General features: G+C 41.1%; 1 protein-coding gene across 1 annotated transcript in view; it reads left to right on the top strand.

Moving 5' to 3' along the window:
• The first annotated feature begins 9,766 nt into the window (after positions 1-9,766).
• SLC16A10 (solute carrier family 16 member 10) overlaps positions 9,767-22,881 on the top strand; it is a 110,780-nt gene continuing 97,665 nt past the window's right edge. Inside the window, exon 1 of the mRNA XM_052645772.1 lies at positions 9,767-10,103. Within this exon, the coding sequence (XP_052501732.1) occupies positions 9,767-10,103 (337 nt within the window). The remainder of the gene's footprint in view (positions 10,104-22,881) is intronic.

Here is a 22,881-nt window from a genome sequence, read left to right as displayed (position 1 = left end):
ATGGATTCCCAAAGAAGTCCTCATGAATATGTTATCATAAATAGTAAAATGGACTTTGAAAATGTGAGATTATCCTGGATTACCTGAATGGGCCCAAAATAATCACAAGGGTCCTTATGAGAGGAATCTGTAATGTTTTGTTTTCTCCAGAAAAGGAGAGATGATTATACAAGCCAAAAATTGAAGTGATGTAGCTGTGACCCAAGGAATGCTAGCAGTTTCTAGAAGCTGAAAGAGACAAAGAATGCATTTTCCCTTGGAGCCTCCAGAAGGAATCAGTTCTGACAACATCTTGCTTTTAGCCCAGAAGATTCCTTTCAGACTTGCAACCTCCAAAATTTTATGAGAACTAATGTGTTGTTTTAGATCAGTAAATTTGTGGTAACTTGTTAAAGCAGCTAAGAGGAGAATAATACAATCTTTATTTCAAAATAGTTCTGTTATTTTTGTTAGACTATTGAAGGGTAGAGGTTGAATAGGTGATAGAAGAAGAAACACTTTTTGCTCTGTGGGTGGTCAAATAGTTCCTGCTTTGCTCTTTCAAAAGTTTTGTAATAAGGGATGGAAGGGATGGGGAGGAAGGTTCAAAAGGGAGGGTATATATGTCTACCTATGGCTGATTCGTGTTGAGGTTTGACAGAAAACAAAATTCTGTAAAGCAATTATCCTTCAATTAAAAAATAAATTAATTAAAAAAACTTTGTAATGTTTTGTATTCATCACATTCATCTGTTTTTTTCCTCTCCTTTTATCAAGCTCCTACTTACATACCCAATTTCTATTTTTCTACTCCTATTTTAGCAGACTTGTATTAAAAAGTGCTTATTAGGTCATTTGTTGAGTTAAGGAGAATAAAAATTGAGGCTTATATTTGTACCTTTTATCACAAAGCTCCCACTCATATATCATTTTTTCTCCCCAAACCAATTCTTTCTTTTCTTTGAGTTTCTTTTCCTCAAGACTCCCCTTTCCTCCTGCGCCTTTTTCCCCTGTGCCTCTGCTCCTTAAAATTCCAGTTAAATTGCTTAATCATCCACTTCCTTCCTCGTTTTTTCTCTGGAGCGGTCTCTCACCATGTCACTTCATGAATTTCCACCTGATCTTGCTCAAAACAGTACACTTTCCCTACTCCCCATACTCTTCTGTATTTCTCACCCAGTGGCTGAAGACCAATCCAAGGAGTTAGAGATCCTTCAAATTTCAAGGGGTTTCAAAGATCATCGTGTCTAACTGCTCATTCATATTTGAATTCATACCTCCTTCCTGATATATTTGACAAATAACCTCCTTTCTTTCACAAGAAGAAACCTCCTTTCTTCCTCTTTCTTTTGCTTTTTAATGTCTGTGTTTAAGGCATGTGTTCAGCCTTTGTTTGAACACCCACAAGATGGAGAGCTCATTCTTTAATGAGGCAGTCCATTCCACCTCTGGATAGCTCTGAGGGAGAAGTTTTTCCTTCTCTTGAGCTAGAATCTTTTCTAACTCTGACTCATGGGCTTAATTCTATCCCTTAAGTCACATGGAACAATATGACAGTTCTTCAATATTTGAAGATAATTTTCTTATTTACTCTGGGTTTTCCTCTTCTCCGTAGTGAATATCTCTAGTTCTTTGAAATATTCCCCAGCTGAGGCTGAGCGAATCCATTGTCATTGGTCGAATAAGTACACTCGCCACATAATGGGAGAAATTCATTGTATCTTAACGGGGAAGCCTGCTGTTTGCCATTCTTGATTCTGACTCATGAGTATGAATTTCGAGTCTCAGTCTTCTCTGCTGATTGTACTTCCTGGTCTCCTGACTGCATTTCTGGAGTCTGGAATCCAGTTTCTGAGCTGATCTTCCATAGACCTGCTGCTTGTTCTCATACAGTATGTGTTAATTAGTTGTTCTATCAGCATGTACGAAACACCTACGGAGTGCCAGGCAGGCGCTGCATTGGTTCTGTGCAGAGAGAGACAGAACTTTCTACAACATTAACTGGTTTCTGGCTCTAATCTGCCAAATCTGCAGTTTTGCTTCCTGTCGCTGACTTCTTATCTCAAACTGTATCTGGGTATTATTGTTTGAAAGTGGGATGGAGATAGGCTGGGAAGATGGTTGAGGAGAAGAAAGAAGAACTAAGAGAAGTATTTTGAAACTCTAGGGGGAAAAAAAAAAACAAACACAAAACCACATCAAACTTCCTAGAGTTTACACAATCTTTTGCTAGGAAAAGATGAGTAAAACCTTTTTGTGGACTTCCCTGGTGGTCCAGTGGTTAAGACTTTACCCTTCCACTACAGGGGTTCGATCCCTGTTTGGGGAAGATTCCACACGCCATGGGGCTTGGCAAAAAAAAAAAAGCTTTTCATGACCAGTAGTCAATTTGTCTGTCTTTAACCATTTCCTCCTTCTTTATATCTCCACAGTCTTGTTCCTCATGTTCAAAAGTATTGCCTGTGGAAAATCCAATGTAACAGAAAGAGGCTCTGGATTTTGTTTCTGTTTTCTTGATTCCTTTAAATAGTCATATTTAAGATAGTGTTCAGGCCTCCTTGGTGGCTCACGTGGTAAAGAATCTGCCTACTCTCTGTGGGAGACCTGGGTTCGATCCCTGGGTCGGGGAGATTCCCCCCTGGAGAAGGAGATGGCAACCCACTCCAGTATTCTTGCCTGGGAAATCCCATGGACAGAGGAGCCTGGTGGTCTATAGTCCATGAGGTCGCAAAGAGTCGGACACAACTGAGCAACTAACACACACACACACACAGGGACAAGATAGTGTGCATTTCATCAGGAATTACTGGTTGAAAAATATATCCCCTTTAAAGGCGGTTCTGGCAGGATAGGCAAAGGGGAGTAGAGAAGAAGATAGAATGGCCTTAGGGCAAGAGGGCAGAGGAAGCTATTGCTCAAGGGTAAATCAGTGCAGTCTTTCTTCTCTAAGTGCTTTGGGGTATGGATTCTCCATAAACAGTGCCAAATTGCCCCAAACAACTTTTGATCAACCAGAGTTAGTTACGGACCGGTTTTCTGAAGGATTCTCCCCACATTCCATCTTTTCCCAAAGAAAGTAACCATCCTTTATTTTAACTTGCTAAGGACAGACTCTCAGATGACTCTTTCCATGTGTTAGCGAACTAATTCAAAGAAAAAATCCCCACAAGCATAAGACTAGAGGGGACATGGAGACCTTAGAAGGATCTCTCTTCTGGGGTCACTGGTGTGTTAGGCTTTGGGAAAAGAACTTACAGGGCCCCCTGTTGCAGCCAAAACATTGGGGGACATCCAGGGCAGATGGGTGGGAAAGGAGGACCCTTCTTCCCTTCTCTGATAGAGGACTATTTTCTTGTTTCTGAAGTAGAGTTAGGCGACATTATATCTCTGTCCGTGAAGCCAGGAGCAGTAATAGAAGGTTCTGAGGAGAGACCACGATCAGGAGACCTGGTTCCTTGCCACTGTCATGTTGGAAATATATGTCTTTCTGGAATAGTCAGTCATTTCCTTTTTCTGAGACTCAGATTTCTTCATTTGTAAGATGGGAGCATTGGACAGGATCAGTGTTTTTCAAACCTCATGTCAAAAGTCATTAGTGGGTTGAAAAATCAGTTTAGAGTTTTTGTCAGTAGATTGTCAGTAGATTATTTCAATGAAATAAAATAGATCAGAATGAAGGGTTGTACTTACTATTGTAAAAAATTGCTTTGTTAAATTTTTGTTCCAATGTGCGTGTGTGTCTGTGAGTGTATGTACTGGGTTATGATATCAAATGTGTTTCTAACTATGGATTACGGTTAAAAAATATCATGATTCCTGAGGTTCCTTCTGCCTGGTGTTTTAGGTTTTCCTGTGTCTGCAGAAGGCACTCCATAGGGATTTACCTCCATGGTGATTTCGGAGAACAAGTTTCCATGACACCACCCCACACCCTCAACCCAAGCAGCCAGTCTTTGTACTGAGCCCATGCTGAGCATAGCCACTAAGAATGAGAGGAGGGGCTGAGGTGTAAGCATGAGCTCTGTTGGACTCCATGACATCTATGGGCTTTTCTATACATGGACACAGTTTCTCACAGGTCATATACTCTTTGTTTCTGCTGCGATGCTTCAGAAGACAGTCTTGCTTTAAGCAGACAGTTAAACAAAATAATAAGATCCCTTCTCTAGAAGAAATACAGTATAATTCCAAGAATACAAAATTCCAAGAAAAATTTACAACTAAGGACATTCTTTCAGCAACAAGTATGCCACAGCCCCTCCACAGGGAGGCACAGGTCACAGACAGCTCCCGGTCATTTTCCCACTTCATCTCAACAGTCTTGGAACTGTGGGTTGGCAGCTTGTGAACGGTGGAGCCAAGGCTGGATTTCAGATCTCCTTCCTCAAAAACCCTCTTATATTCCATTGTATCACAGGGAGAAGAACTACCATTACCAAATTTAAATTATCAATATGTTTTTCCTTCTCATGACAGTAAATTTCATTTTTAGTATGCTTCAACATTAGCAGGGTGTAAACGGCGGGATGCTGAAGTCAACAGATCTGTGTTGGGCAGTTATGCTTTGAGGACACTTGGTGCAGATGGACAAAGCATGCAGAACCAGAGGCCACCAAGAGGACACACTCCTACAATTCGGGATAGAGTTGGACTATGTTACCCTCTGCAAAAGAAGCTGATTGAGTATCAAATCCACAATTCTCATTCCAAAATATTTGCAAAGACATTGCTACTAAAGAATGGGTTTCCCCAAACCTCTTTGGTGGTACTAAAACATATCTGAGATGAACTGCAGTATGACTAAGGTAGTGCGGTCATGATGGAAAAATGGAGTGTGGGGTAGATGAATTAGACCCTGAGGAATTGTGTTTAGGTCTCAAACATTGACCTGCAGATAGGCAAGTGACTGGGCCAGGGTCACACAGACGGTGAAGTGACAGATATTCATCTTCTGATTCCAAGATATTCCAAGATAGCCTGTGTCTTCTGTTGGAGGATATCAGCATAGAGTAGTTTAGAGACATCTTCTCTGAAGATTATTCAACCTTCTTAACCTGGTTTTGGATTCCCTAATAGGGGTTTGAGAAGGCTTATGGAACAATCAACAGCATAAACACGGATGCACAGTATTTTGCTTTTAAAGACAATTTATATAAAAATAAAATACTTGAAGAAAGAAGTCATTGCATTAGAAGTTGTTGCATTAGAAAAAAGGAAATGTTGAAGTTACTTTCAATTAGGAATATAAAATGGGTAAATGTGTACACACAATTAAAGTGTATCCATTTAAGATGTAGGACTGCATCTAAATTAGCTATAAAATGATAAGGTTTTCTTAAAATTAGACTGGTATGCATTATCTTAATCCAGTAGATAATGCTTTATTGTCAAAGTTAGATCAGAGCAAAAATAAAAACTTAATTGCTTTTTACTGTATTAGCAATTGGTGACAAACAGGGAAGCCTCGTGTGCTGCAGTCCGTGGGGTCACAAAGAGTTGGACACAACTGAGTAACTGAACTGAACTGAAGTGAACTGTATTAGCAACAACCAGTTAGAAGTTCTCATGAAAAAAGTCCATTCACAAAATCAGTGACAACAACATCACCAGCAACAAAAACATGAAAGTGAAATGCCTGAAAATAATCCTAATGAGACAGGCATGGAACCTATATAAGAAACATTAGTAAACATGGATAAGGAAAAACATCAATTTTCCTGTTGGAAAATGTGGAGATTGACTATCACGACAGCATTTATAAAAAAGCGTATACAGATGATTAGTAAATATATTTGTCACTTATAACCAAAGATTTGAAAAATAAACTAATAAAGAGATTTCATTCTCATTTTAAATGGGCAGGTTTAAAAAATAATTATAAAAAACTAAAAAAATGAAAATAATCCTATTATTCCGCATTTCCTGAGGGGCACTAATATGGCATTCTCATACAGTGCTCATGAGAGTATAAATTGGCAACATTGCTTTCAAATTTATCAACATGTTTAGTGTCTTAAAATATTCATATGCTTCTTACATCTAGAAATGTATTCTAAAAAATGATCACAGATGCTGGTAAAGATTTGTGTGTAAGGATGTTTTTTGCAGTGCTATTTTTAATGATGAAAAACCTGATATACATTATATATGTATAGGTATGATAGGAAATGATTAAATAAATTATGGTTCATTTCTATAGTTGAATCCTATTTAGCCACTAAATATATTTTTGAGGAATATGTAATGACACAGGGAGTTATTTATGATACGATGGTTTAAGTAAAAAATTGCAGGTTACAAAATTGTTCTTAGTTACGTATCTTAGTTGGGGCTCCCCTGGGGTCCCAGGTAAAGTATCTGCCTGCCAAAGCAGGACACATTGGTTCCATCCCTTGTGTTGCTCCCTTGAACAAGGAAATGGGAACCGACCTCAGTGTTCTTGCCTGGGAAATCCTGGGAACATAAGGGCCTGGAAGGCTATAGTCCATGGGGTTGCAAAGAGTTGGGCATGCCTTAGTAACTAGATTAGCAACAACAGTGTATGTTAGTTTACTGGGGCTGCCATAACAAAATATTTCAGACTGGTTGGCTCAAATAATATAAATTTATCTCTCATGGTTCTGGAGGCTAGAAGTCTAACATCAAGGTGTCAGCAATGCTTTTTTATTTGTTTGTTTCTTCTGAGGCCTCTTTCCTTGACTTGCAGATGGCTGCCTTCCTCCTGTGACCTCACATGGCCTTTCACTGGTGTCTTTCTGTGTCCTAATCTCCTCTTCTTATAAGGACATCGGTCAGATTGGTTTAGAGCCCACTCAAATGGCCTCATTCTAACTTAATTACCCATATTTAGGCCACATCTCCAAATACAGTCATGTTCCCAGGTCCTGGGGATTAGGGCTTAAATATGATTTTTTTTTGGCAGGGAGGTAAAGAGTCAGTCCACAGCATTGTAATTCTGATTTTATTTAAAAATACAGGACACTTCCCTGGTGGTAAAGTGGATAAGAACCCGCTGGACATGGGTTCCATCCCTGTCCTGGAAGATTCCACATGACTCAGAGCACCTAAGCCCATGAACCACACAACCACGGAGCCTGCGCTACAGAGCTCTTGAGCCAAGTGCTCTGGGGCCTGGGAGCCATAACTCCTGAGCTGCAACTAATGAAGCCTAGAGCCTGTGCTCTGCAATAAGAGAAGCCACTGCAATGAGAAGCCCATGCACCTCTATGAAGAGTAGCCCCTCTTTGCTGAGAGTAGAGAAAGCCCCTGTGCAGCAACCAAGACCTATGCATCCAAAAAGAAAGTAAAAAAATAATTTGTAAAAATGAAAACAACAACAGAAAGACTGTAAGGAAACAGTAGATTTGTGGCTTTGTGAGCAAATCCTGAAGATTCATAATATGTGGTAACTGGTAAATTACTTCGCAGATGTACAAATCTAAGTCAAATGGACCTTTGAAGATGGCTTATGGCAAAGTCTCATCTCAATGGGCTTCTTTATGTTTTGTTCATTATCTTGGATGAAGCAATTTTCATTAAGGGTAAAAAGACTCATAATTTTTTGGATGATGCTATACCATATTTTATAGGGGAAATATGTGATAATGGTAGTTACAAAATGGATGCTCTATCTTCCATAAACATGTAAATAATTAAAAACTATTAAATGTTAAAGAGGTTATTTGAGTGGTGCAATAATACATTTTAAAATTTTTATTATTTTTTATGGTAACTGCTAAAGCTAGCATGTATTACTTTTATAACTGGAAAACAAATTCATGTTGTTTAAAAAATATTGAAAATATTCCACCTGAAAACATGGGACCAAGTTGGTGTGCTCAATTGCATGCTTTGTGATTCTAAATTTTTTAAAAAAATTCAATTCAATTTGGTTCAACAATTATTTGTTGTACCCCTACACTGTGCATTGTGCTATGGTTCAAAGCTCCATGGGACATCATCTGACCGTCTGAAAATTCTTACTCTAGTTAAGGAGACTGAAAACCACTCTGCAGCTGATTGCAAAAACTGTTTAAATAAAGTATGGAAGTCTGGAGGAAGAACAGATAAAGGTAACTTCATTTTAGAGTTAAGCCTTGAAGATAGAGTGAGAATTCATCATTCCAAAAAGGTGAAAGACAATCAGGCATGGAGGTATTTATTCCCCCTTTTACTTATGTACTTAATCATTTACTTATATCAATAGAGATCATGGATATTTATTTTATATTTTGTGCTATAACCCATACCTTTTTGTGTGTGTGTGAATGTGCTCAATAAAATGTTATAACTTTCAAAGTCAACAGAGGTGAATTTCAAAACTTTTAGTGGTTTTGTAGTACAGATGCATGTTTTTGCTTCAACTTTTTATTTCCAATAGTGCTGGAATAACATCCTTGTATATCCATTTTTGTGCACTTGTGTGACTGACTATTCTTTAGTTTACCATTCTAATCCCATCCTTAAGACATATTACGCTTGATTTTTTTCCCTGCTCCTCAAGCTTCCCTGCTTCCCCTTAGCTTCTGCTATCTTCTCTACCTAGAAAACCCTTCCTCTATCTTTGCCCAGGAAAGCTCCTAGTGTGATTCAGGGCTCAGCTCAAAGGCTGTTTGCTGTAGAAGCTTTTCTCTAATGTTTTGAAGATAATTTAATGGCTCCATTCCACTTCTCTTTGTTGTATATGTATTTTAACACTTATTATATGACACTCCTATTCTATCCCAGGACTTCTTCCTACTAGTTTTTGAACCGGTAGGGGCAGAAATGTGATCAATCACACTCATTTATGGACTCCGTCATAAAGTAATTAGCATATTTTGACTGAAGTTAAGAATTTGAGGAATTAACAATTGTGCCCAATATTATACAACTAGTTAATCTTCATTTCTTTTACAGACATGGTTGTTCCATGCTTTAAGGAGACAGAGAAGTTGAATATAGGTGCTAGTTTTCGCCTGAAGTGCAGACAACAGTGCTGTAGTTTAAAAGTAATGTTTTCTAGCTGTCTGTCAAAAATGTTTGTTACTTGAAGACTTTGATATAAGTCTGTGTCTTCCAAAATGAGCCTGTTCAATATGCCAAGTATTCATAGGAAATCACATATGAATATAGGAGAAATTAAATAGGGCCTCTGATCTTTCTGACTCCCTTTTTAAGTCAGCAGTTGGCATAACGTATCTTATGTATTATAATTAGTAATTAGAGGTGAACGCCAGAAAACAACAACAAAAAGAAGACAAAGGGACAATGTTTGCTGGTCAGGCTGTCACGGATTGAGACTAAAGAAGGTCCCATTCTGCGGTCCCGATGACCCAATGTAGCCTGCACCTAGGAGAAGACGTGCCCCTTCCGTTAACACTTTCTGGCGGGGTGACCTACACATCTGTGACCCCCGCTGGAGAGGAGGAGGCCCGGCGGCTGGCGCGCGCGCAGATATAACCACCCGCAGTCACCTGGGTCGCGCGCCGCGGCAGGGGGTGGGCCCCCCCGCGTTCTCCCGAAGCCCAATCATCAGGAGATTCCGGGGCAGGTCCTGCCTCCGACCACGCCCCCAGGGGGTGGGGCGGGGGGGGCGTCTTTAAGAGCTGGCGGTCCGGCCTCCTGCTGAGTCCGGGTGCTGGGCTGTGGACCCAGAGGTTCGCGCGTAAGCCGGCTGCCGCCCGCCTACGGTGGGCTCCGCCGCTTTCGCCTCGGCCTCGCTAGCCCGCCCGCCCAACTCGGCGGCTCCTCCGCGAGCCCGCCGGGAACTCGCGCTCCTCGGCGCCCGAGGGGGCCGCCCCGGGCCATGGTGCCCTCCCAGGAGGAGCCCGCCGCCGCGCGGGGGACAAGCGAGGCGCAGCCGCTCGGCTCCGCGCCTCCGGGGGCCGCTCCGCTGCCCGGCGCGGGACCCTTAGACGGCCCGGAGGCGGCGGCGGCCGAGAAGGTGGAAGTAGAGCTGGGTGGGTCGGTGGGCGCCGAGCCCCTTGAGCCCCCTGAGGGCGGCTGGGGTTGGCTGGTGATGCTAGCAGCCATGTGGTGCAACGGGTCGGTGTTCGGCATCCAGAACGCCTGCGGGGTACTCTTCGTGTCCATGCTGAAGACCTTCGGGTCCAAGGACGATGGCAAGATGGTCTTCAAGACAGGTGAGGCACAGCGCCCGCCGCGGCCACGCCGGGGGATGGGCGCGGGATGCATCCCGCGTGTGGAGCGAGCTTCTGCGCCGCCTGATGCGCCCCTGAGGGTCCCTCTGTGAAGGGTGTGAGGGGTGGGTTTGTCCAATTGCAAAAGTAGCCCTGCGGCTCCCGGGGCCTCCGTGCGCCTCTCTTTGTGTTGAATCCAGATGTAGGGACTGTATTTGGATACAAGTCACAAAACTTATTTGCCTAGATCTTCCTGCTTCCCCTTTCTGCAGGATAGAGGCTGAGTCTCTGGTAGACTTTCTCTTAATTTTTGAAAACAAACAGACCCTTCCAAAGCCAGTTAGTTACTCCGCTCCGTTATTTTTACAATCTCTTTCGTGACCGTGACGGTTGGGTTTTTGTTCTTCTGCCCCCAGCGCTGCAGAGGACTGTGTGTGTTGGGGGGAGGCGGAGTTGGCGAGATGAAAGATCTGTATTGCAAGGACTCGGGAGTTCTGAAAGGAGCCCTGAAGGAAACACGGTTTCGTGCTGGGTTTTTTTTTTTTTTTGGGTGGGGGAAGGGGGTGTCACTCTGCTAAATATAGAAAGCATAGGAGGCAGCCAGATCAGGGACTGGGAAGAGGAAGGTGAAGGGTTGCCCTTTCCTGTTGTGTTCTTTGTCATTTTATACCAAATTAGATGAAAAAGGTGCAGACTCAACATTTTTTTCCCTGTAAATGATTATTACCTGATCTACCAAGTCCAAGACCTTCTGTAGAACTCTTTTACATGCATTATTTCATGTCATCCTGTGAGGTAGGCGTTATCAACCCCTTTGAGGCGAGGAAAGTGAAGCTTGTTGAAATAAAGTGTTTTAATGAGTCCAGAATGGTGATGAAACATATCTTATTTAAAGGGCCAAGTGATTTTCATTACTAAAACATGCTCCCTCCTTGCCATTTGGGCAACTCCCTGTGGTTAACGAGGGCTTCCCAGGTGGCTCAGTGGTAAAGAACCCGCATGCCAATGCAGGAGACCCGGGTTCCATCCCTGGGTTCAGAGGATCCGCTGGAGAAGGAAATGGCAACCCACTCCAGTATTCTTGCCTGGGAAATCCTATGGGCAGAGAAGCCTGGTGGGCTACAGTCCACAGGAGTCGAACATGACTTAGTGACTAAACAACAGTGACATATGGTCCCTTTTTTTTTTAACTTTAATTTTCAATTATTTTTAGTGTGTTTTTCTTATCTCTTTAGTGTGCATACAAAAGAAAAAATAAGCTAGTCTGTTATAACAAATTCTAAAGGAGAGGTAATGTTGGGAGTTTTAAAGACTGATATTAAAGAGTATTATACCGTTGTTCTGCAGCTTTTCTTCTATTTTGCATTGTGTTTGCAGTTTATCCCCATAACTTCTTAGTATGAGCTGGTAGCTTAAATTCTTTACATTTTAATGCCTAGTTTTCCATTGTATGAATATATTATACTTTATACGCATTCTTTCTTTAATAAACATTTAGGTTACTTTCAAAATTACCATAGACAGTGCTGCTATGCGTATTCTTGTACATTGTCTCTTTGCACGTGTGAATCAGGTACCGTATTTAACCTGGAATTTCTGTTCCTTAAATAGCTTTTAAAGCTGTTGTGTTCTTCAGGTCACAGAGCTAGGTACAAAAGTGTTCAAAATATAATATCATGTACTTGCTTGGCAGGATAGATGCATATGCAGTAGTAAACAAAAATAACTTGGTGTATTTTCTCTATGAGTAGCCAGCATCTGGGAGAGAAAAGGGCACTGAAGCAGAATTCAGAGTCCACATTTTAAGACTAGTTCTTTCAGCATTTAGTAAATTCTTGCCTGGGATTACACTTTTATTGCAGTCAGAACACCAAAACAAAATACTCATTTGTCCACCACAAGCTTTGCAAACTCAGGTGAGTAGATCCATTGTGGTTTGTGGAAAGTCTTACTTTTTTCTCCTTCCTAACTCTTTTTTCTGGAGAGCGAGCGAGTGAGCGAGCAAGCAGTTGCTGGAGAGACCGTAGCTTCATCAGGAATCAAGAGTTTTGCGATCTCGAAGCCTCTCTCTCTTCGGTCCCAAAGATTCCCAGTGACAGCGATAGCCCGATTCTGGGTAGCTGAAGGGTAGGGAGGCCACAGGGACCCGTTCTCTTCAACTTTTTGAAACTCTGTATTTTCAGTTTTGATGAATATTTTCATTTACTCAGCCTTGATGGCTTTTCAGTCTTGTTTGTGTGTGTGGGTGTGTACTGCACAAACAGGTATGCAGGTGTGCACGCTAAATAGTGAAGACTTGGTCTGCCTGACTGCCATACGTGGTTGGTTGTGCCCTTGCACAGAGGTGCACAGCTCAGGATCAGTGCTGACTGAGAACCAGCCTGTGCTCTGGGTTCTGTTTATCTAATTCCTGCAGAGGGGCCCGTGCCCTTGTAGTGGCCCCGTGTAACACCCCAGCGAGATGGCACAACGGCCTGTACTTGTACTTGGTTGATGCGTGAAACATGTACAGCAGATAAACTTTAAGGTCTGAGGTCACCTCATTGGTGAAAAAATGGAGACTGGATAGCCTTTAAGCCAACTAGTGTTTAGATTCCTGGCGCCCACCCCCCCCCCCCCCAGCCGCTTTCTGTCTTTCCCTCCTTTTTTCCCTCCCTTCTGCGAGCTCTCCCTCCTTTCTCTTTCTTTCTCTCTCTCCCCACTTTCTGTCTCTCCCTCCCTTCTTCCCTTTCTCTGTCTTGTCCCTCATTTTGTGTCTCTCTTGCTTCCCTCATCCCTCCCTTCTTCCCCCAGCCATCGCCATCTCCCTCTGCTCATGCGCTCTCCCTCACACACATACGTACAGGTGTTTCATATAAAGTCTGTATCAACAACAGGCACTGAAGGGTTTGAGAATGCTTGCTTTGAAGTTTGACTCTTCAGGTTTTTTATTTTGATATTCTAATGCTGAGTCATCTGTGATCAAATGTGCGCTAGCTTCAGGTACAGCGTAAAACATATCTGGAATTATTTAAGACTTAATTTTTCAAAGTTTTGGTCCATTTTCTATTACCTTGTTCATGATTGATAATTTCACCATTAGAGGTCAGTTCATTCTGTCTCCACGTGCTCATTAGCTTCTTCATAGTTATAAGCTCACAGGTACACAGGGAGGTGGTGGTGGAATGGGAACCTAGGTTTCCAAACGATGGTTCATAACCATCAATGCTTGAGAACCTCCCATGTGCCAGGCCCAGGGCTAAGCACGTTCCATGTTTTCCTATTTTAAACCTTAGTGTGACTGCATGAGATAGACTTTATTTAATCTTTCTTTTCAGATGTGGAAACTCAGGCTTATGGAGATTAAGTAAGCAGTGGACACCAGGGTTCAACCTCAGGTTTATCTGACTCCAGAAGCTAGGTTTTTAATGACTGATCATATTACACGGGTTGGATAACATTCTGGTAATGCATCGTTCTTTATGTTTGATTAATTCAAGCTTTAGAAATTGATAACTATATAGGAATTCTGGAGTTAGAAAAGAAGTCTGAAAGATCAGAATCTCTGTTTTTCGATCTCACTTGGCTGTCAGTAAGCAATTGCCAGTTGTTAATGTCTCATTGAAATAGATTTTTGGGAGTTCTCTGGTGATCTGGTGATTAGGATTCAGTGCTTTCACTGCGGTGGCTCCAAGTTCAATCCCTGATTGGGGAACTGAGATCCTGCAAGCTGAGTGGTGCAGCCAAAATTTAAAAAAAAAAAAAAGATTTTTGAAGTATAGGGACATGTTCATTGGAAAGCAAGGTAATTTCTTACGGCATTCAAGCCAGAGTCTGGAGCTTCCTTTGAAGAACCAGACTCCTTTAGACTGATCCATATCAGGACAGTATTTCCAGATGTTAAGTGAAGAGGAGACTTCCTCAGGCTTTACTTCTGCTCTTCAAGGCTCTCTTATCTCTTTCTGCGCCACTGATGATCCTCCCATAATTTCTCAGAAACGGGCATGGAGAAATTCATTCACACTAAGATATAAGTGAGTTTACACATCTTAATGTTACTTCTCATTCATTCTACAAATGTTTACTCAGTATTTGACACCCTCTGTGCTGGGCATAGAAGGAGGTAATTGAGAGAGACAAGGTCAACTGTCCCCAAGGAGCTTTTGATCTGCTGTGGGATACAAAAGTAAATAGAATATTTCTCTTTGCAATATACCACGACACAGGCTTGGGGAGATTAAGAGGGTGAAAGTCTAAGGAAATTCCCATGAATGGTGGAGGCTGGGAAAAACATTTGATGGCCTCTTTCCCTGTGGCAGTAGATCTCATTTTGTGAAATTAAGACTTTGGAAAGGGGAAGAAAGCTGAACTCCAGTGGAGTGCATCACAGCCCCATCACGTTATCCTGGCTGCTGATGACATGGCATTCAGAGATATGCCTTGCACTTACTGCTGTGTTAGAAAGGTCCATCAGAGGGAGCAAGTTGAGCTTGAGTCTCTTCATCTTGTCTCTCTTCATCTAAGATTTATCTGTTCATATGTGCCTGCTTCTTGCCCAGGTGGGGGGAAATCAGACACTTTTGGGAAAACTAAAACAGATAACTACAGTTAACTGGAACATTGTTTTCCCGTAGAAATTACAACTTACAATTTAGAAAGTATAATTATTGGAAAACCTATTTTTAGTTTTTTCATGAAACTGAAAAAGATTCTAAGATTCTTTTAGTGCTCTAAAAGAACACTCTCTGGGATCTTACTAGTGTATTAGTCTAGTTTACTTATCTGCTTTCTTCCTGGAAAAAGAAAAAATACTTTAGTGGTATGTTGATATTTAGAAACATCTATTTAAAACAAGTATGTTTTCAGAATCAGTATTTAAGGTCACTAATCATATTCTTTTGAAGAAATTATGTCACTCTGGTCCAGAGGCTGAGTCAAAAAGACCCCTACTATTTCCAGTAATTCCGAGAATGTGTTCTTTAATAGCCTTTCTTTAACGTAGAGGCTTGTGGTTAAAAAAGTTTGGGAAACGCTGCACATTATCATCTTCTTTTGGATATTCCAAGTACAAATCAAGGTATTAAAAAAACTCAGTAGTTTTAAAGGAAAATGGGCTATCAAAAAGGTCTTTGGTTATCATCTTTAATACAACTCTACCTTTCCCGCATGGAAGGAGATTGCTCTTTAGATAGTCATAATCACAAAGTAGGATTTTTAGTAGCATTGAGGGATGGATGCATCTTGCAACACCTCTCAACATAGCCTTTTTTTGTTTTGGTCTTTATTCATGTATTTGTTTCTGACTGCCACGGGTCTCTGTTGCTTCGGTGCAGCTCTGGCGCAGGCTCTTTTCTAGTTGCGGCAAGCGGGGGCTACTGTGTTGTGGTGCGAGGTCTTCTCACTGTGGTGGCTTCTCTTGCTACAGAGCACAGGCTCCAGGGCTCACGGGCTTCAGGAGTTGCAGCACACGGGTTCTTCAGGTGTGGCTCTAAAGCGCGGGCTCAGTAGTTGTGGCGATCGGGCTTAGTTGTTCTGCGGCAAGTGGAATCTTCCTGGACAAGGGATCACACGTGTGTGCCCTGCATTGGCAGGCAGGTTTTAATCCACTGTGCCACCAGGGAAGTCCTCAACATACTCTTACTGGCACCTCTGACATTTTTAAGTCAGTCAGTTTTTCCTAAAGGTTTATTTATTTTTTTTAAGTTTTTGCATTTACGTACTGATATTACGCTGATATTTAAATACATACTGCAGTTGCGTGCTCCACCTGAACTTACAGGAGGTTTTGGCTGTAGTTCAGAACTGAACTTCCATGTCTGGCTTTTATGCTAAGGACTTTGTTTTTGGCAGAAAAGCCTGTCTGCTTAACCATTTCTGTGTTACAGGAAAGTTTTTTAGTAGTGGTGCTTTGTTAAGATGGTTACAGTGAACAAATGATCTGATTCATGGTCCCGTACTGTACACATCTTTCACTGTAAGGAAAATGACTGACTCTTATTTGCATTCAAAGAGAGGTTGAAAAGCCAAGAAAACTCTCTTACGGCAGATGTTATGAGGCTTGAATTTGCTTCATTCTTTTCCATCTTAAAACATTCAACTTTATATTCCATGAATTAATCTAAACTGCCTGTTAAAATAAGTTGTTAGACCACAAAAATAGTTCAGAATTTTGGAAAGAAATGAGCATGGTATGAGCATTTCATACTCCATTTCCAGAATGTTTCTGAATTTAGAAACTTTCCTATAACACAGAAATGGTTAGTTATGCAGACAGGTTTTTCCACCAAAATAAAGCCCTTAGCATAAAAGTGTAAAACATGAAAAGTGTAAAATGAATTCTGCTTAAGTACAACAATATGAGTATTCCTGTGGTGTTTTATCATGGGATTTTTATCAGTAGAATTAACTGCCAAAAGAACCAACTCAACCAGAAATAGTGTAGGGATTATTTCGGGAGAGATTTTGAGGTGTCTTTTGTAAGGAGTTGTATCCTCTACTCTTGATGTGGTTTGTTGTATCATTTTATATGGTTCTTATTGCATCTGTGTTGCAGTTCCTTGAGACTTGGTCCCAGGCTCTGTGCCTGCTTCACTTTTCCTACCTCCCCTGGGTGTCTCGTATGCCCTGTGGCTCAAACCACTATCTTGGGATTGTTATTTCCAAATTTCTTTGTGTTCGGGACCCATGTTACCTATTTCTGGAAAATTCCTTTTGGATGCACAGGTATATTGTTGTTTAATTGCTAAGTTGTGATCAACTATTTTGTAGCCCCGTGGACTGCAGCCTGCTAGGCTCTCTGTCCATGGGCTTTCCCAGGCAAGAAAACGGGAGTGAGTTGCCATTTCCTTCTCCAGGGGATCTTCCTGACCCAGGGATCGAACCCCAAGTCTCTTGCCTTGGCAGGTGGATTCTTTACCACTGAGCCACCAGGAAGCCCCAAGTATGCCATACTCAACTAAAACGAACTCATTTTTTAGCTACCCCACATAGCGTTTTCACCTACCATCAAAAACATCAGGTCACCTGTGGGCAGATGCAGCCTTCCTTCTGAATTCTCTTAGTGTATCACACTTCTGGTTGCTCACGTCAAACACCTAGTATCCATCTTAATTTCTTATTTCTTCTCTTTCCTATTTTGTTAAATCAGACAAGGTCCTTTTGTGTTTACCTCCTTAATGCCTCGTAAGTCAATCCCCATCTTATCCTTTAGTGCCGTGCATTAATTTGTGCGTTTATTAACTTTTGGCCTCAGTTACTGTCAAAACCTATTAACGGGTCTGCTGGTCCTCAGTTTAGACACATGAGTGATTTTTCTAGAACATTAGACCATATCATTTTTCTGTTTAAAAGCCATCAGTGATACCCATTAATTCTGGGAAAACCAGAGTTGTTTGAGCACTGGCCCTTGCCTGACTCTGTAACCTTGCTTCTCACCGCTCTCCCTTCTTGCACAGCATGTGGGATCTTAGGTCTTAGACCCCCTGCAGTGGGAGCGCTGAGTCCTAACCGCTGGACCTCCAGGGAAGGAAGACACTCCCTTTTTGCACTTTACGCTCCAGCTTAGAGGAGGCCTTGCGCTTTCCCCAGTCTGCCTTGCTTCTTTGCCTCTGTGTGTGTTCCACTTCCTCTCTTTAGTGTGGTTGTTGGTCCTTATAAGATTCTGATGAAATGGCCTGGCTATTTTATTTCTTTGATCACAGCTGTGGAATAAAAAATGCTTTTTTTTTTTTTTTACAACTGTTGTTATGTTTTTGATGCACGTGGAATGTTTTGGGGGTAGCATGAATTCAAACGAATTATGAATTCAGCTTAGAGTGGAAGACAGACAACCTAATTCCAACCCATCCTAATCTAGCATTCTGTTTAAGATAACCCATATTTGTTCAAGTGATAATTTGTGTAGACCATAAAGGAAGGGTTTTCATATACATTACTTGATTTTATTTGGCCTTGTAGTGTGTTGTTACCTCATCTATAGATAATAAAGTCGCAGCTTGCACAGTTTAAGGTTGGGCCACGTGATATCAGTATTTACATTCATTAAGTTGAATGTAAGAGCATCTTTTTAGCTGGACAAAAATCTGTCCCTCTGTTAAAGTTGTCTCGAGATGTGGAGTCTTGGCCTTTTATCCCCTTGAAACTATTTTCTGTGTATTTACCTAAATCTTCTCTAGGACCTGTGTAGTGTTTCCTATCCAGGCTACCAGAAATCCTGTGAAGTCGTCCAGTCCATCCCATTTAGAGTTAGCATAACCCAGCTAGAGATCTGGTCTCATTTTGAAGTGAAATAAATAAACCTTAACAAAAACAAGCTAAACCCCAGACACTGCTCCGACAATTGGCTCACCCCAGCTCTGAGCACCCACCTAGCCTGTTTCCACCCAGGCAGGAACTGTGGCTGTTTTTATTGGCAGTGTTTTAGAAGGAGCAAGTCCAGCCCTCCTGGGAACTGGGTAGCAGCACCACCCAGGACTGGGTCAATGGAGGAGAGCAGTGCTGTTAGTCATCTCTGTGCCACATGTGTGTGAGCAAACCTTCTTAGCTAAGCCATCTTCATTAACAGCAAAATGCCTAGATCCCACCTTGCCTGTAGGCACTAAAACTAGGGAACTGAGGAGGTGGCTTGCCTTATTCCAAGTTGGAAGTCTTTTTTTCATTTCACTAATTTTTTGAAAAATTGAAGTATAGTTGATTTACAATGTTGTGTTAATTACTGCTGTATAACAAAGTGATTCCTTTATATATTTATATAAAGTATTCTTTTTCATGGTTTCTCATAGGATATTGAATATAGTTTGCTATGTTGCATAGGACTTTGTTGTTTATTCATTCTGTATATAAAGGCGTACATCTGCTAACCTCAACCTTTCATTCCATCGCTCCTTCAGCCCCGCCCCCCCCACCCTTGACAACCAGCCGTCTGTTCTTTATGTCCGTGTTTCTGTTTCATGTTGTTGCTGATCAGTCGCTCAGTCGTGTCCAACTCTTTGCGACCCCATGGACTGCAGCACGCCAGACCTCCCTGCCCTTCACTGTCTGCTGGAGCCTGCTCAAACTCATGTCCATTGAGTTGGTGATGCCGTCAGGCGTCTCATCATCTGTCGTCCCCTTCTCCTGCCTTCAGCCTTTCCTGGCGTCAGGGTCTTTTCTAATGAGTCAGACCTTCACATCAGGTGACCAGAGTATTGGAGCTTTAGCATAGATAGGTTCATTTGTGTCCTAGTTCAGATTCCACGTATGAGTGATATCGCATGGTATTTGACTTTCTCGTTCTGACTTACGTCTCTTCGTATGACAGTCTCTAGCTGTGTCCGTGGTGCTGCAGGTGGCATTATTTCATTCTTTTTATTTGTTTTAATTTTACTTATTTATTTGGCTGCTCTGGGTCTTAGTTATAGCATGTGGGATCTAGCTCCCTGACCAGGGATCGAACCTGGGCCCCCTGCGCTGGGAGCTCAGAGTCTTGGCCGCTGGGCCCCCAGGGAAGTCCAGTGTCCTCCAGTATGTATATGCACCACAGCTCCTTTATGCATTTATCTGTCAGTGGATGTTTATTGATAGACTGTTTCCATTTCTTGGCTATTGCATTTCACTAACTTTTAATTATGGGGAAACACATGAAATAAATATTTGAAATAATGTACATGGACTGAAGCAGTGTTTATAACCCTTTTGTTCCCAAACGTAAAATTCTTCTCATACCCCTTGAAAATTTTGATACACCCCTCCAAGGGTAATTTAATTTTTGAGATTCCCTAATACCCAGAAGATAAAGCCATTCTCTGTGTTTTTCTTTTGCTAAGATTTTGTCACATTACATTTACTGGCATTATTATAATTAGGATTCTTTTTTCTTTTTTTTTTTAGTTGCACCTCGAGGCATGCAGGATCTTAGTTCCTGGGCCAGCTCTGTGAAAGTGCCCAGTCCTAACCACTGGACTGCCAGGGAATTTCCTAGGATTCTTTTTTGTTTGTTTTTAAAGACAAAGTTATAATAGTGAATATGCTTTTCAAAACTAAGTGTGCCTCTTAGATCTGCTCTTATTAGTAAGGGGAAACCAGCCTGCCTTCCTCCTACATCCCCCCAACTTGAGAATCAGTAACTGGAGTTTTGAATTGAGCTCAAGGCATGCTTTTCTATCATTAGTTAAATCCAAATGAAAGGTCAGCGGTTAAATTAGTGTATAAAACTCAGGGAAAGGCGCATTGATCTGTGGTTCAGCTGTTACCCATTTTTTTTGGCTGAGGAGTAAATTGCATCAACAGCGCTCTGCATGTGTTCAGAAAGTAAAAAATTTATTTAGTCTTGTGACCAACTTAGACTCAATCCAAAACCCAGTTCTGAAATACGTTTCATGAGAGTAGAAAACCACTACTCATTAAAAGATGTATTTATTGACATTTCTGGCTAGATAGGTATTAATGCCAGAGTCAGGTGGGTTAGTCTGGTGACTAGTTTTAATAGTGAAAACCTTTTCATCGTGTTTAATTATCCTTTTTATTAGTTTTGAGTTTACGTTCCACTTTCAAATGGCAGCATCTCAAAGGATTCACATTTGTCAATGGTTGTTTAAACAATGGCATTCCACAAAGTTAATTGATGTTTTAGCGCAGATAGGGGCAGAAAGTTGCGTTGTTGTTCTATAGTAGTGTAATGCTTGAACTTTGGCAACAATTCCCCATCTCCAAAGTTATCTCCCGCTGCCAGGTTTTTAGGTTTCTTTCTGTTTTATTTGTAGCTTTTAGTTTTGCTTTGTTGAACAAGTGTTGCTTTTACAATAGTAAAAATATTAATATTAAAAATAACTATTAACATTAGAGTATTAACTTTAATGACTGTAATAGTAAACTTGCCCTAATATTAAGTGGTTTTACAGGAATAAGTGATAGATAAATGGAGTTTTCATTGTAATTGTTAGGTTTTGTCTCTTCTCAAGAGAAAAATGTTAATTATGAAATAGTCTAGAACTGATAAATGGAACTGATTTTATTTTTATAATGAAAATCTTTTGTTAATCATATATGAACAGATTAGGAGGAAAGGTTTTTTTTTTTTTTGGCCACGCCCTGCAGCCTGGGGTATCTTAGTTCCCTGACCAGGGATCAAACCCATGCCCCCTGCATTGGAAGCTCAGAGTCTTAACCACTAGACCACCAGATAAGTCCCAGAGAACTGATTTCAAATCACATCAAGGAAATGGCAGTCCACTCCCGTTTTTCTTGCCTGGAAAATCCCATGGACAGAGGAGCCTGGCGGGCTATAGTCCGTGGGATCGCAAGGAGTCAGACACGGCTGAGTGACTAAACAACAGCAACATTATTTGACCACGTTTTGTTTTGGATCAAAATGGAGATATGTAATGTCAGATGGACAGTTGCTAAGACTAGTGTTAATCACACCTGAGCCCCACACAGATATGGCCCATGGAATTCTTATTAATGTATCTCGTTTTTGGGAGGGGCGGGGGTTGTAGAGGGACTCGAGGAGGGTCAGAAGAGATAATAGATGAATTTTTGTGTTTATGTGCATAATTTTATCCAGAATATTATATAACTACTAGTCTAAAATCCCCTTGTTTGGTGGTTCTTTCGTATATATGGTACACAGGCTGCTTTTATGGGGGCGAAGGCAAATAGAGTATTTCCCCACATTTTGTTGCTGGCCACCAGAAAAAAAGTCTCAAAGACACATGTGTTGCCATCAGAAAAAAAAACTTGGGAAAAATGGTTACATATTAAATGATCATTTAAACTAGAAGCTTGTAAGTAATGCTTTTAACTGACTTAAATTTTAGCTCAGTGTTCTTTATAAAATGTGTTTATCATTTCTTTGAACAAACTTGTGTCTGTAAGTGATGCTCAGTAGAACAGAAGACTGACCCTTTTCCAGAAATGCGAAATCTTCTGGAATCCAAGCAAAAAGAAATTATGATGAGTTCAGTTTGATTGGTTTGGAATTGTAATTATTTGGAGAGGGATATGGTTTGTCTTTTCATACACTCCTGCAGATATAGCACTATGAGGAATCTTCCTGAGAGAATGCACTCCTTTCAAACACTTTTTTCAACAAAGTCAAGGAATACCAAACCTGAACTCTCTATTTAAATTTACAACTGATGTCATTAATACAGAGCCACAATCCCTTATCTGGAACTCTGGGGGCCATATGTGTTTTGGGGTCAGAATTTTTTGGATTAAAAAAAAAACCAGGTTCATACACATGTGTTTTTTTTTTTTTTTAAATACACTCCTCCCCCTCTGGGAGTCTGAGGCAGCACCCTGTAATCTAATAGATGTTTTTCCAAAAAATGTATGGTTGTTGAGAGTAATTGGGACAAATAGAGACCATAAGTAGCTTCATGTCAGTTCAGGTCCTGTTTTACTTCCAAGTGAGTATTGATGCTATCTATCTTGAAGACTTTGGGTTTGGAATTTCAGAATTGGAAATAAGGATTTGTAGATTTATATGTGAAGATTTTGTTTCTGTTTCTCCGTGGACATTCCTTTTAAGGTACATTTTTCTTTATCAGATGGTGAAACCTGCTTCATGTTTTCAGTAAATGTGACATTCGGCTATCATACTGCTCTACCCTAGATTACTCAGCTGAGCCTCCTTTGCTGGGTGTTTGAAGTGCAGGCTGTGTTATGCAATGTAAATGGCATATCTGTATACATCTTTGAACAAATTCTTTCCTCCTTTTTCGAATTGCTTCCATAGTGTGTATGTCCAAAAGTGAGATTACTCGTTCAAAGGGCATGAACAACTTTATAATAACGTTTGCTGTGCTTAGTTGCTCAGTAG

This window comes from Budorcas taxicolor, chromosome 9 (genome assembly GCF_023091745.1).
Source record: "Budorcas taxicolor isolate Tak-1 chromosome 9, Takin1.1, whole genome shotgun sequence".
Taxonomy (NCBI): Eukaryota; Metazoa; Chordata; class Mammalia; order Artiodactyla; family Bovidae; genus Budorcas; species Budorcas taxicolor.
The sequence above is the reverse complement of the archived record's forward strand: the minus strand, read 5'-3'. Positions and strand labels throughout refer to the sequence as shown.